This window comes from Mobula hypostoma (assembly GCF_963921235.1).
Source record: "Mobula hypostoma chromosome 8 unlocalized genomic scaffold, sMobHyp1.1 SUPER_8_unloc_1, whole genome shotgun sequence".
Lineage (NCBI taxonomy): Eukaryota > Metazoa > Chordata > Chondrichthyes > Myliobatiformes > Myliobatidae > Mobula > Mobula hypostoma.
Genome location: NW_026948120.1, coordinates 1,333,367 through 1,348,597, shown reverse-complemented (window position 1 = coordinate 1,348,597; position 15,231 = coordinate 1,333,367). Strand labels below are relative to the sequence as shown.

Sequence of the window (15,231 nt, the reverse complement as noted above, 5' to 3'; positions counted from 1 at the left end):
TGGCAAAAGGCGCCCAGGAGTCAGACCTGATCACTTGGAGTCTCTGAATATCTCATAAGACGCAACCTGTCCCTCGTTTGTCGAGCTGATCTGAGAAGTAAGGGAGGAGGAGAATGCGATGGGGGCGCGGGAGTGCCCGGTAGTGGTCCCCTTGGCTGGGATGACCACTGATAACCGACCCCAGGGAATGCTAAAGGAGCTCATGGCAGACTTTAGGATTGAGACGTCCCAGTTGTTATCGGCGGGTGTGGCTACCCCGCAAAATAAAGCCAACAGGTATCGGACCCCCTGAGGCGATGGACTAAGAAGAGGGGTGCAGGTGAATGGGGTCCCACTAGAAGGGGGGAGGGGAGGGAACGTCGACTCAGACCTTGAAAGGCCTGTATCAGGTATTTTCATGCCTTACAAGAAGGGGAGTGACCGGTATCGTCTGCTATAACTGTGGTGAAGAGGTACACATCAAGCAGGAGTGTGATGGATGAGAGTACCCTCGGACAGTGAGCCCCCAGGTACCTAAGCGGAGAGACCCAGTGAGGGGAAGTCCTGGCATCTTAGCGGGAGCACGTTCCCAGCAATATATCAAGGAACACCCTGGAGGTTTAGTAAGCCAAGCTCTAGCGTATTGCTACAGATTGAGGGTATTTATGTTAGAGCTATACTTCACACCAGCACTCATGTTACTCTGCTGTACCATTCGTTTTACAACTGGTGTTCTACGCATTTACCACTGACGCCACTCAGTGCGCTAGAAATCTAGGGTCTTAGTACGTATGACTATCCGTACGATGGTTACTTGTCATTGAAGCTGGAGTTTTCAGAGGCAGATGTGGGAGTAGCTGAGCTCCTTTATACGTTAGTGCTGGTTTGTCTGGACCCAGTTCAGAAGGACCAAGCTTCAGTTCTTGTGGAGGCTAGTGGGAGCCTGCAAGGAAAGTTGGAGAGTGCTTTCTGAAAACATCGTCCATTCACCCTGTGTTCTGAGCTGCTTTTGAGGAAGTGTGTGGCCACAATGGGCTGGATGATGAGCATAAATGAGGGACTGTGTGGTTCACCTGGTCAAAACCAGTTGTATTATGGCCTGGGGAAGTAGCGAAAGTGATGGGAAACCCCAAATTTCCCGGAATGCCTGAGGCCGAGGCCCTTTTGGTGGATGGTCCGGAAGTCCACGAAGAGGAGTCAGGTTTACCTGCTGGGGTACTGGTGAGGCCCGAACTGCAGACACCCTCGGTTGTACAGGTGAAAAGGTTGACAGTGAGTGTGAGCAACACTTCAGAGCGGGAAGCCACCCTCAGGTGGGGGATGCCAATGGCACACCTCTTCCTGGTGATGGTAATGTCTAGAGTCTCTGTGAGACAAGCCAGGGAGAAACTCTGTCCAGAAAGAGGAAAGTTGATTGCTGAGTTATTCAGTTCTGGGACTCCCCAATACCTGGAGGTTGGAAGAAGAGGTTGATAGAGAAAATGTTGAAGCTGGAAGATGTCTTTTCTAATGACGAGTTTGGTGTAGGTTGTTCCAGGGGCATCTGGGTGACAGAGGACAGGCACCCTGTTCAGAGAAAGGTCACAGCAACTGGCACCTGCAGAGGTAGAGGACGTTCAGCAGCATCTGCAGAAGTTGAAGGAAGCTGGGATCATCACTGAGTCTAGAAGCCTTTACGCGTCTCCAATAGTAGTGGCCAGAAAGCAGAATAGGAAGGTACGGATGTGTGTGGACTATCGGATTCTGAACAGGCGTAACGTCCCTGACCAGCATACAGTCCTCAGAATCGAGGATGCGCTGGCCTGCCCTAATGGTGCGAAGTGGTTCAGTGTGCTGGACTTCAGGAGTGGGTATTACCAGATACCCATGAGTGAGGCTGATAAAGAGAAGACGGCATTCACACGTCCACTGGGATTCTGCCAGTTCAAAAGGATGCCCCAGGGCATATCAGAAGCCCCTGCAACTTTTCAGCGTGTCATGGAGAAAACGGTCGAGGTATTGGTATACCTGGATATCTCATAGTGTTTGGGTCTACCTTGGAGGAACATGAAGTGAGGCTACTGAAGGTGCTGGGCTGCCTAAAAGCTGAAAGGTTAAGTACCAGTTCTGCAAGATGTCTGTCAACTATGTTGGGCACTTAGTCTCACAGAATGGACTAGCTACGGCTCAGTCTAAGGTAGAGGTGGTGACCACAAGGCCAAGGCCTCAGACTGTGAGTGCTTTGCGCTTCTTCCTTGGATTCTATGGATACAACAGATTTGTGAAGGACTACGCGAAAGTGAGTCACCCTTCAAATCAGTTCCTGTGCCATTACCCTCCCTTGGGGAAGAAAAGAAGGATGAAAGGAGAGGATGGTAAAGATTATCTTAGCCCTTTAAAGCCTCTTGGAGCGAGATGGGATGCAAAATGTGAAGAGGCCTTTCAGCTGCTGATGAAATTGCCTGTGCTGGATTTTGCAGACCCCGCAGTTGCTGGATGTTTCTTGTCATGTTTTTTGACTTCTCCAGTGCGTTCAACACCATCCGCCCTGCTCTGCTGGGGGAGAAGCTGACAGCGATGCAGGTGGATGCTTTCCTGGTATCACAGATTCTTGATTACCTGACTGGCAGACCACAGTACGTGTGCTTGCAACACTGTGTGTCCGACAGAGTGATCAGCAGCACTGGGGCTCCACAGGGGACTGTCTGTTGTCTCCCTTTCTCTTCACCAGTTACACCTCGGACTTCAACTACTGCACAGAGTCTTGTCATTTTCAGAAGTTTTCGGATGACTCTGCCATAGTTGGATGCATCAGCAAGGGAGATGAGGCTGAGTACAGGGCTACGGTAGGAAACTTTGTCACATGGTGTGAGCAGAATTATCTGCAGCTTAATGTGAAAAAGACTAAGGAGCTGGTGGCAGACCTGAGGAGAGCTAAGGTACCGGTGACCCCTGTTTCCATCCAGGGGGTCAGTGTGGACATGGTGGAGGATTACAAATACCTGGGGATACGAATTGACAATAAACTGGACTGGTCAAAGAACACTGAGGCTGTCTACAAAAAGGGTCAGAGCCATCTCTATTTCCTGAGGAGACTGAGGTCCTTTAACATCTGCCGGACGATGCTGAGGATGTTCTACGAGTCTGTGGTGGCCAGTGCTATCATGTTTGCTGTTGTGTGCTGGGGCAGCAGACACCAACAGAATCAACAAACTCATTCGTAAGGCCGGTGATGTTGTGGGGATGGAACTGGACTCTTTCACGGTGGTGTCTGAAAAGAGGATGCTGTCTAAGTTGCATGCCATCTTGGACAATGTCTCCCATCCACTACATAATGTACAGGGTGGGCACAGGAGTACATTCAGCCAGAGACTCATTCCACCGAGATGCAGCACAGAGCGTCATAGGAAGTAATTCCTGCCTGTGGCCATCAAACTTTACAACTCCTCCCTTGGAGGGTCAGACACCCTGAGCTAGTAGGCTGGTCCTGGACTTATTTCACAATTTACTGGCATAATTTACATATTACTATTTAACTATTTATGGTTTTATTACTGTTTATTATTTATGGTGCAACTGTAACGAAAACCAATTTCCCTCAGGATCGATAAAGTATGACAATGACTATGACTATGTATGTATTGCATATAGATGCCAGCAGAGAGGGGTTCAGGGTATTCTGTATCAGGATCAGGGCACAGGGTTGAGACCTGTTGCATTTGTCAGTTGGAATCTGTCACCCTCTGAACAAAACAACCCCAAACACAAATTGAAGGTCCTGGCATTGAAATGGGCTGTGGTGGATAAGCTAAGTGACTATCTATATGGTGCCAAATTTGAGGTGAGGACAGACAACAACCTATTAACCTATATCCTGACCTCGACAAAATTGGATGCCACAGGTCATCGGTGGTTGGTGGTATTGTCTGCCTACGATTTCAGCCTGAAGTACTGATTGGGGAGTCGGAACATTGATGCCAATGTGCTGTCCTGACGCGCGCATGAAGGACTGGACAGGGACGAGGAGTGGGAGAGCGTTCCTGCCCCGGGAGTGAAAGCCATGTGCCAGTTTGGCAGAGGGAAGACAAGGGCAGGATCAGCGGTAGATCAATTGGGAGTTTCTGATGGTGCTATTCCACAATCTTACTGCAACCTGGCTGCTCTAAAGACAAAGCAGCTGCCAGGATTGAGCCCTGGGGAAGTGGCAGCCGCTCAGCAAGATGGCCCGTGTATTGGTATCGTTTGGTCAGCAGTTGCAAAAGAGAATATGACCCAAGCAGACAAGGTGAAACACTCTGTGGTGTCTCTGCTACTGACAGAATGGCCCAGATTGTAGTTGAGGAACCAGATCCTATACCGGGTCACGTCACCTCTGAACCGGCCTCGGCATTCCCATCTGGTTCTGCCTGGGAAGTATCAGAGGATTGTGTTGAAGTCACTTCATGATGATCCTGGCCACTTTTGGGGGTTGACAAGACCCTTGGATTGCCCTGAGATCGGTTCTACTGGCCCCGAATGAAGCCGGAGATCAAAGACTACTGCAAGTCGTGCATTCATTGCCTATGAGGGCCACTCCATTGTCCCACTTACAGAGTGTGGGGCCCATTGACCTGGTGTGTATGGATTTCCTCTCGATAAAGCTAGATGCCAGCAACATGGTGAATGTCTTGGTCATTACAGACCACTACACCAGATATGCGCAAGTCTTCCCTACCAAGGATCAGAGGGCGTTGACAGTGGCCAAAGTGTTATGGGAAAAGTATTTCATTTATTATGGCCTCCCCAGGCGGATATTTAGAGAACAGGGACAGGATTTCCAGAGTAGGCTCATACATGAGATACTGAGCGTGCTTGGAGTCAAGACATCGAGGACTACGTCTTATCACTTGCAGGCTGATCCCCAGTCCAAAGTTCAATCGGACCTTGCTAGACATGCTCAGAACCTTGCGGTTCAGCAAAAAGAGTCAACATATTGGACACCTGGTCCACTGCTACAACTGTACACGGAATGAAGCTACCAGGACTCACTGTATTATCTGATGCTTGGGCATGAGGTTGCCCGTCAACCTCTGTTTTGGAACTGACAAGGAAGATCTACCGCAAAAGACTAATCTGAAGTATGTGTTTGAAAAAGGGCTTATGAATTAGATGAGGTCTTGGCTACTGAGCAGAATCAAGGAAATAAGAGGAGTTGTGATTAAAAGGTTAGGTTCTCTCAACTCATGCCTGGAAACCGTGTCCTCAAAGAATTTGAGGCTACCTGGGAAGTACAAGTTGGCTGACCGCTGGGCAGTTATCCCCTTTGTAGGGGAGAGTCAGATGCCAAACCTGCCAGTTTTCTGGGTGAAACCAGAGGATGGGAATGGGCCTGTCAAGATTCTCCATCAGAACCACCTTCTACCTCTGGGGCAAGAGGTGTGTGTTGACCCAGAGCCAGACCTGGACCCTACACCTAGTAAGAGGACTCTGCGGCGATGTGGAGAGACTGAAGGACCAACAACAGGAAAGATTAGACCAGCCCCGGCCTCTGAATGGGATACAGACTCGGAGGATGAGGAAAAGATTCCCAACCCTCATACTGAGGCAGGTAAAATCAGGGGTGGGGGGCAGGTTTGCAGCTGGACCACGAGGGGGGCTGGGCTCTAAAGTAACTGGAATGAAACTGAGCTCAGACAAGTGACAGAGGGGCCCGAGTTGTCAGAAGGCACGAGTAATAGACCAGATGGAGGGCCTCGCAGTTTAGAACAGAAGTATCCCAAGGAGTATCTGAAACTGAAGACGTAGATAACAGGATAAGGAGGTCTCAAAAAGTCAGGAGACCCCCAGATAGGCTGACCTATGTAGCACCGGAGGAAACAGAGGATTGTTGTGACTATTCCCTCGAGTGAGATATGTCACTACCATTTACAAATGGATTGGAGGTTCTGACATCAAGAAATTCCTTTGAAAACACTGTTATTAATGACGGGTGACAAATTATTTCAAAGTCATGAGGGCATGACTACTTGTGGTGGGGGGAAGAGTGTACTGTCCTGGTTCACATCTTTACTGTTATGCTGTAGGTATTTCATTTAGCAGCTCTGTAAGAGCAGTCTGTTCTGCTGTCAGTCCGTTTGGGTTATTGCTGAAGATGAGGGATGATGCAGAATGTGTGCCATCCAATCACCAGAAGGTTTTCTTGTTGAAGGACAATAAGGTTGGGCTTGTGTTCGGGGTGGGGGGGGGGAGATGGAGAGAGAAGACGTGAGGAGAACCGGTCATAGCATACAATCCGGTGGGAGACCCATTTGTTCAAGGTGGATTGCAAGTGATGTTTGGAAGGTGGTGTGGGCATTCCCGCTGACGGGGGCCTGGTGCTCGAGTGACAGAGAAGTTCAAGATGAGCTCCAACTTGTGCACATTTGACTGTTTAATTAGAATGGGCCCTTTTCTTTTTGTTATTCTTTACTAACCCTTGAGGTTAAGATTCATAAATATAATTCCTTTAATCATGTGCAGTGTACCGTCTGTTATTTCGTAGCACTAACTTGTAGCAGGGGAGCAAATTACACAGCACCCACACAAACTGGGGTTTGGGGTGGGACGAGCCCTCTCAATCTCATGAGTTTGGCGGGACTTGAGAGTGTCCTCCCGAGATTTACGCAGCCAAGGAAACCAGGGTGTTTCACACATAAATATTTCTTGTAGCTGCATGTTCCTGACCTCATGAGCTTTCTGTGTAGCAGTTTCTACTGTTTCATTAAGCCACTCCGCTTTAAATGAACTGGCAGTTCTTTTGCTCTTCACGCCCTTTGCTTCTTTGGAATTCGACAGCGAATCAACAATTTCTTCAATAAAAACAGTATAAATAAGCCAGTTCTAAAATCTGCAGACAAATCATTGCAAGTTCCATGTTGTCAGCACCTTCTGCATCAAAAACCGGAAAAGGAAATGTGATTGTATACATTTGTGAAATATACTTAATATGACAATGAGATCAAGGGTGACAGCCTGTTGTGCACAGTTTAAATTCCTTTGTGCGCTAGTAGCAAACGATGTGTGTGCACACACACCTTAGAGGGAACATTGGCTACAGCCTGTGATCCAATCCAGGGTTTCAGGCGTTTATATGTGGAATAACAGACCCCACTCCCCTCAGAAGTGGGTTACATGCTGGGATCTAAACCTGGGATTCAGGGTTTATATATAGAGTAGATTCCTGGGAGAGGATTTCAGGCTGGGGTCTAATCCAGGGGTTCGTGGGTTTAAGTATAGAATAGTAGATCAATGGGAGTGGGTTTCAAGCTGAGATTTAATCCTGGACACTCACTGGCAACTTCACTAAGTACACCTACTCATTAATGCAAATACCTAATCAGCCAATCATTGCCAGCAACTCAATGTATAAAAGCATGGAGACATCCTTGGAGTTCAGGAGAATGAGGGGAGATCTCACAGAAACATTCCGAATGTTAAGAGGTCTGAACAGATTAGATATGGTAAAGTTATTTCCCATGGTGAGGGAGTCTAGGACAAGAGGGCATGAAGGACGTCCATTTAGAACAGAGATGAGAAGAAATTACTTTAGTCAGAGGGTGGTAAATCTGTGGAATTTGTTGCCATGAGCAGCTGTAGAGGCCAAGTCAATGGGTGTATTTAAGGCAGAGATAGATAGATTCTTGATTAGCCAGGGCACCAAAGGGTATGGGGAGAAGGCAGGGGAGTGAGGATGACTGGAAGAACTGGATCAGCCCATGATTGAATGGTGGAGCAGACTCAATGAGCCGAATGGCCTACTTCTGCTCCTATATCTTATGGTCTTATGGACATGGTCAAGAGATTCAGTTGTTGTTCAGCCCAAACATCAGAATGGGAAAAAAAATGTGATCTAAGGGACTTTGACCGTGGAACGATTGTTGGTGCCCAGACAGGGTAGTTTCAGCATCTCACAAACTGCTGATTTCTTGGGATTTTCAGTCACAACAGTCTCTAGAGAGGGGTGCGAAAAACAAAAAAAAATTCCAGTGAGCAGCATTTCTGTGGGCGAAGATGCCTTGTTAATGAGAGATTAGAAGAGAATGGCTGGACTAGTTCAAGTTGACAGGAAAGCAACAGCAACTCAAATAACCAGCCATTACAACAGCGGTGTGCAGAAGAGCATCCCTAAACACACATCAAACCTTGAAGTGGATGGGCTAAAGCAACAGAAGACCACTAACATACTACGTACAAAAGGTGCCTAATAAAGTGGCCACTGAGTGTATGCACAGATTAGCAGATCCATGGGACTGTGTTACTGGTGAGGATCTAATCCAAGGGTTTATATACAGATTAACAAATCTGTGAGAGTGGGTTACAGGCGAGGATCCAATACAGGGGCTAAGGGGTTTATATATAGAATAACTGATCCCTGACAGGGGTTACAGACTGGGTCTAATCCAGGGTCTTGCAGGTTTATATACAGATTACAGATCCCCGGGATCTAATCCAGGGATTGAGGGGATGAGTGGGATCCCAGTGGTGGAAGATTTGATAACAAGTTGACACTGCTGTCTGAAAGAAATCTCTCCACACTCACTGGATCTTACCACAGTCAGCAGAGTGCTCTTCTCCATTTGGTGTGGAGCTGCTGCGGGGAGAGTTATGGAGCCACCAGAAGTCATCGAGACCAGCTCCGAGCCGGGCCGCACGCTGCTCTCGGCTCTGCGGCTGGGCATGACGGAATCTCTGAATGTACCTGGAGGGAGCAGGCGAGAGGGTTTAGAAATCTAAGTGAGTAGACGGGAAAAGTTTAATGCCACCCTCCCGAAGAGAGTCCCAGAGTCCTCAGCGTGGAAACGGGCCCTTTGGCCCAACTAGTCCATGCCAACCAAGATGCCATCCAAATCAGTCCCATTTCCCTGCTTTTGGTCTCTGAACCTTTCCTATCCATGTACATACCTTCACCACTTCCTCTGGTAGCTCATTCCATATACAGACCACCCTCTGGGTGAAAAAATCTCTCCCCTTTTACCTTAAACCTGTGCCCTCTAGTTCTTGACGTCCCAACCCTGTGGAGAAAAACCATGAATATTCACACCATGTCCCCCATGATTTTATTCATCTCTACAAGGTCTCCTATGGTCCAAGGCATAGAGTACCAACCTGCTCAACCTCTCTCTGGAACTCATTCCCTTAAGTCCTGGCAACATCCCAGTAAATCTCCTCTACACTTCATCCAGTTTATTGGCATCTTTCCTAGAGCAGGGTGACCAAAACTGCACACAACACTCCAAGTGCGGCCTCACCAACATTGTGCGCAAATGCAAAATAACATTCCAAACCCTGGACTCAGTGCTCTGACTGATGAAGGCCAACATGCCAAATGCTTTCTTCACCGGCCCATCTAATTATGGCTCCACTTTCAGGGAATCTTGTACCTGCACCCTTGTCCCCTCAGTCACACAACACTCCCCAGGAACCTACCACTGACTGCACTCTTTGCTTTGACTTCCCTGAATGAAACAATTCGCACTGAGACAAGATGTCTCAGATCACAGTAACTTTTTCTCCTCACCAATTGACAAATCCCTCTGGTTCCCCAAGCCTTCCACCCTCTGGGAAAGCCTTCTCCCAAATTTACTCCAACTCTGATCCCCTTAACTAGTTTCCTCAATATCCTGATCTGATCTACCCATTTCCCGATCCCTAACTGATCCCCTTAACCCGTTTCCCAATGTCCCCAACTGATCCCCTTAACCCCTTCCTCAACGTCCCGATCTGATCCCCCGAACCCATTCCTCAACGTCCCGACCTGATCCCCCTGAACCCATTCCCCAATGTCCCGAACTGATCCCCCGAACCCATTCCCCAACGTCCCGATCTGATCCTCCTGAACCCGTTCCCCAACGTCCCGATCTGATCCCCTTAACCCATTCCCCAACGTCCCGATCTGATCCCCCTGTACCCATTCCCCAACGTCCTGATCTGATCTCCCTTAACCTATTTCCCAACATCCTGATCTGATCTCCCTTAACCCATTTCCCAATATCCTGATCTGATCCCCTTAACCAGCTTCTTCCCATTCTTGATTCAACTTCCACCATAAGCTGCCTTGTTCCCAGGACCTCCACCCTCTCTATTTGACCACGATCCCTGTATCCCAAGGCAGACCTCCAGTGTAATACTTCCCTCCACCTGCACCGTGAGGGTAAAGGGATCATTCGGACAGGGACTAGGACTTACATGGCAATGATGGAACTGTTCGCAGGTGCTCCATCTGGGCTGCAGCCCCATCCCGTGTCTGGGCAAAAGTTCTCACGAGGTGGATCACCGGACAGGCTCTGCACATGGCTTGACCTACCCTCCAGTGTGGAGGGAGATGCACTCTCACTGGAGGGCCAGGATTCCTCCAAATGGCTGATAGAATCGGAACGTGCACCATTGCCTGTTGGTTCCAGGGGATCAGGGGCTGAAGGTGTGTCCTCAAAGGGCAGGCGCTGCCCGGACCACTGGATCCTGCCTTCTCTCATCACCTGGGGGAGAACCAGAGTGTTACTGCCACTGCTCCCCTTCTTCCCCTCCCTTCTTTTCCTTCCCTGATCCCCTCCCACCCTCCCCGCGCACAATGACAAGATGCTGCATTTCTGCTGTCCCGCCTTCTCCGATCCCAGCTGCCACCCCCCCCCCCCCACCATCACCTCTCATCCAATTTTACCTTCCGCTGCTGCTGCTTGGATCGGCTCTGCGGCGAGGAGGGGCAGTAGTGACTGCGGGAGATCGGAGGCTCCACAAAAGGGTTGGCGTGACTGAAGAGTGCAGAGCTACAGGGCAATGGAAGAGAGACACAGCGGGTCAGGATATGAGTTTCTGCGGTGTTAATCGTAAAAGAAACCCAGAAGGATAGGGCATGAATAGCTTCTACAGCGGTACAGTGCCTGGGAGGAGTACTCCAACACACAGGAACAGAAGAGGCCGCAGAGAGCAGTGGGATTCAGCCAGCTCCATCGCAGGTACTGCTCTCCCCACCAGAGGACCTTTACAAGAGGCGATGTCTTATGAAGGCTGCATCCGTCATCAGGGACCCCTACCATCCGGGCTGTAGTCTCTACTCAGTGATGCCATCAGGCAGGAGGCACAGTTGCCAGAAAACCCACACCTCAACGTTCAATAACAGCTTCTCCAACACTGCCATTGGGTTCTTGAACACACTTATAAAACCCTAACACTACAGAGGATTACTTTTCTTTCTCTCACACACACAGAACGTGCACTAACATTGTTATGTTTATTGTGTAAGCTATGTATTAGATATGTTAACTTCAATTCATGGTCAAGTAGATTTGAAATGTCTGTAATACACTGTGCTGCTGCTAAACAAAGCTAGTTTTCATGGTATTTACACGTAAATTCACAAAACATACCAGAATCTGGTTTACTATCGCTAACATACATTGTGAAATCTGTTGTTTTGGGGCAGCAGTACAGTGCAAGGCATAACAATGCTACTATGAGTTACAAAACAAACAAATAAATAGCAAAAGAGGAATAGTGACGTCCTGTTCATGGACCGTTCAGAAATCTGAGCTGTTCCTAAAGTGTTGAATTGAGCAGAATTAGGCGATTTGGCCCTTTGAATGTGCTCCACATTCAATCATATTTGATTTTTTTAAAACCCCCACTCTCCCTCCTACTCCCCATAAACTTTAGCCTGTTTACCAATAAATCTCTGCCTTAAATACACCCATTGACTTGGTGTCCACTGCCCTCTGCTGGCATAGATTCTCCACATTCCAGCTGAAGGAAATGCTCCTCTACTCAGTCCTAAAGTGAAGTCCTTTCATTTCTGAGGCTGTGTCCTCGGATTTTAGACTCTTCCACTGATAGAAACACCCTTGTCATGTCCGCTCTATCCAACCCTTTCTGTATCCAGTAAGTTTCAATGAGATCCCCCCTCCCGAACTCCATGGACAACAGGACCAAAAACATGAAATGCTCATCATAAATTCAGAATTAGAATCAGGTTTATTATCACCGGCATGTGACATGAAATTTGTTAACTTAGCAGCAGCAGTTCAATGCAATACATAATCTAGCAAAGAGAGAGAAAAAAATAAAACATAATAAGCAAGTAAATCAATTACGTATATTGAATAGATTATCAAAAAATGTGCAAAAACAGAAATACTATATACTAAAAAAGTGAGGTAGTGTCCAAAGCATTAATTTCAAGGATCATTCTTGTGAACTATCTCCAAACTCTTTACAATGCCAGCACATCCCATGAGCTCAAAATTGCTCAGAAGATTCCAAATGCGGTCTGACTCCTACCTTATAAAGCCTCAATATTACACCCTTGCTTGTACAGTATACGCTAACCGAAAGTGAATGTGAACTTTAATCTACCTTCCTTATACTGATTCAGCTTCCAAGTTAACCTTGAGGGAATCCTGTATTAGGGCTCCCAAGTCATTTTGAACCTTTGACTTTGGAATTCTCTCCCTGCTTAGAAAATTGTTTGCGTCTATTATTGCACAATCCTGCACTGCCCTATTCCACCAGCCACTACTTTTCCCATTCTCCCAAACTGTCCAAGTTCTTCTGTAGACTCCCTCCTTCCTCAATACTACTTGCCCCTCCTTGCATCATCCACAAACCTTGGCCACAAAGCCATCAATTCCATCATCCTGATCACCAACATGAAATTCCAAAAGTTGTGAACTCAGCATCGACTCCTGGGTTTACTGACCACCAGTCACTGGCAGCCAAACCCATCTTACGTCTGAACACCATTGGGTACAGTCCCAGAGTAGCATATTGTTTCAAATGCTCCTTGTACATTAACTCTTGCATTCGTGGAATTGGTTTGGTGAATCTCTTCCGGACCTTCTTCATTGACAGAGGAAATGGGTAGCAGAGATAAACGTGTTTCACCAAAGCTATCATCAAACAAAACTTCATCTGAGGCATGGTCTCAATCCAGCAATCACCTTATCATCCTAAACCCAACAGAAGCTGCCTGACCTACCCTGTTTCTCCTGCTGTTTGCCTGCTGCTCCAGATTCCAGAGTCTGCTAACTCTTGTGTCTCCAAAATTTTACTTAAGCCCTTCAGGAGGTTCATGGAGGGAATTACTATGAGGGTCGGAGAGAATTAAAAATGGCACTTTACACTTATGACTGTGGCTAAGCACAGCTCCAATGCCCTATGCAAGTTTGCTGATGACACCACTGTCGTTGGGCAAATCAAAGATGGTGACGGATCACAGCAGGTAGGAGGGGGACTGAAAATCTGGCTGAGTGGTGACACAAGAACAACCTCTTACCCAATGTCAGCAAAACCAAGGAGCTGATTATTGACTTCAGAAAGAGGAAACCAGAGGTCCCCCCATGACAAACAGTGGTCTCATCGGGGGGGGGGGTGGGGGAGGGAGCTCAAACGTGGAGAAGTCAGCATCGGTATTTCATTTCAGAGGGCTTGTCGCGGGGCCCACACAAGTTCAATCATGAAGAAAGTACAGCAGCACCTCTGCTTCCCTTGGAGTTTGCAAAGATTCAGCATGCCATCTAAAACTTTGACAAACTTCTATACATGTGTAGTGGAGAGTACATTGACTGGCTGGTATGGAAACACCAATGCCCTTGAGCAGAAAATCTGGCAAAGCTTAATGGATGTGGCTCATCCATCACCGGTACAGCCCTCTTCACCACTAAGCACACGAAGAGTTGTCGCAGGAAAGCAGCATCCATCATCACTGCTGCCATCAGGAAGATGGTGGAATCGGAGCCTCAGGACTCACACCACCAGGTTCAGGAAGTTATCACCCCTCAACCATCAGGCTTTTGAACCAAAGGGGATAACTTCACTCCCCTTGTCATTGAAATGTTCACACAACTTATGAAATCCCTTTCAAGGACTCTTCATCTCATGTTTTCGATATCTTAGTTCTTATTATTTATTTCTTTTTGTATTTGCACAGTTTATCATCTTCTGCACACTGGCTGCACGGCCGAATTGGTGAGGTCTTTCATTGATTCTATTATAGATTTATTGAATATGCCCGCAAGAAGATGAATCTCAGGGTTATATATGGTGACATATATGTACCTTGATAATAAATTTATTTTGAACTAGGATCAGTGTGAACGGGCAGTGAGGAAGGGGGATCCACTGAATCACTGGTCTCTGAGAGAAAAGTTAATAGGAATGTTGTGAGAGTACGATGGTTAACCACAGACTCAGTGGGAAGGGTCTGTTCCTGCGCGATTTGGCTCTAGGAGGCTCTTGGAAGAGAATTCGAGACGTTGGTGCCCAGGACAACAGCAGAGCAGTGGATATCCAGAATAATTAAGGGGCTGGGTTTGAAGGTAAGGAACTAGAGGCAGGAAGCAGGACACTCAGCCAGGTTGAGCCTGGATCAGGGCTGCTCTTCTACCCAAGCACCATTATTCCTGGCTTAGATCCGCCTCCCTCAATCCCACTAACAGCTGGGAGATTCTTCAACCTCAAAATGATCCGGGTCCTCTGGGTGCACAGAATCACAAAGGGCCACTGTGCTCTGACTGGAGGAAAGATTTCTCCTCAGCTCGGACCCTGACACCAAGAAAGAATTTTTTAAAAAAAACATGGTAACTGGAAATCCTAAATAAACAGAAAGTTCCAGAGTTGCAGACCCCACTCAACCCAGACCCATCAACTCAATGCAATTGCAGATCGCTCCTGCCCAAATGCAAAGCCCCTCCAACCCTAAACACTAACCCATCAACTCAATGCAATTGCAGATCGCTCCTGCCCACATGCAGAACCCCTCCAACCCCAAACACTAACCCATCAACTCAATGCAATTGCAGATCGCTCCTGCCCACATGCAGAACCCCTCCAACCCCAAACACTGACCCATCGACTCAATGCAATTGCAGATCTCTCCTGCCCAAATGCAAAGCCCCTCCAACCCTAAACGCAAATCACCCAGTTCAAAGCAAGTACAGAGACCCATTAATTCTATGGATAGGTGGAACCCCCAATCCAATGTACAGAGAGCCTTTCAATCCCAAACACAGACGTTTCCAAACCCATAAACCTCAACACAGCCACATGACCCACTCGACAGCACCAACACAAGGAACCCCATACATGGGCAGCCCACCCTCAGCTTCTTATTTCTCTTTCCCCTTCCCCTCACTCACCCTCCCGACACTCGCTCCATCCCGCTCGCGCCCAGCGGGACCAACGGCCTTCGCCTGACGTCACGCGTCTCAAGCGGCGAGGGTGGGCGGAGTTAACGGTCGGTCGGGTGACGAGCAGGGGGAGGAAGCG

The 15,231-nt window shown here is 47.9% G+C and overlaps 1 protein-coding gene across 2 annotated transcripts in view; it reads right to left on the bottom strand.

The window, feature by feature from the left end:
• Positions 1 to 15,144, bottom strand: part of proser3 (proline and serine rich 3) — a 31,422-nt gene extending 16,278 nt beyond the window's left edge. For both annotated transcript variants that reach the window (XM_063038910.1, XM_063038911.1), the window contains exons 1-4: positions 15,102 to 15,144; positions 10,634 to 10,739; positions 10,162 to 10,451; positions 8,526 to 8,674 (exon numbers count right to left, since the gene is read on the bottom strand). In XM_063038910.1, coding sequence (XP_062894980.1) covers positions 8,526 to 8,674; positions 10,162 to 10,451; positions 10,634 to 10,739; positions 15,102 to 15,121 — 565 coding nt within the window. In that variant the 5' untranslated portion in view covers positions 15,122 to 15,144. The remainder of the gene's footprint in view (positions 1 to 8,525; positions 8,675 to 10,161; positions 10,452 to 10,633; positions 10,740 to 15,101) is intronic.
• Between the last annotated feature and the right edge of the window lie 87 nt (positions 15,145 to 15,231).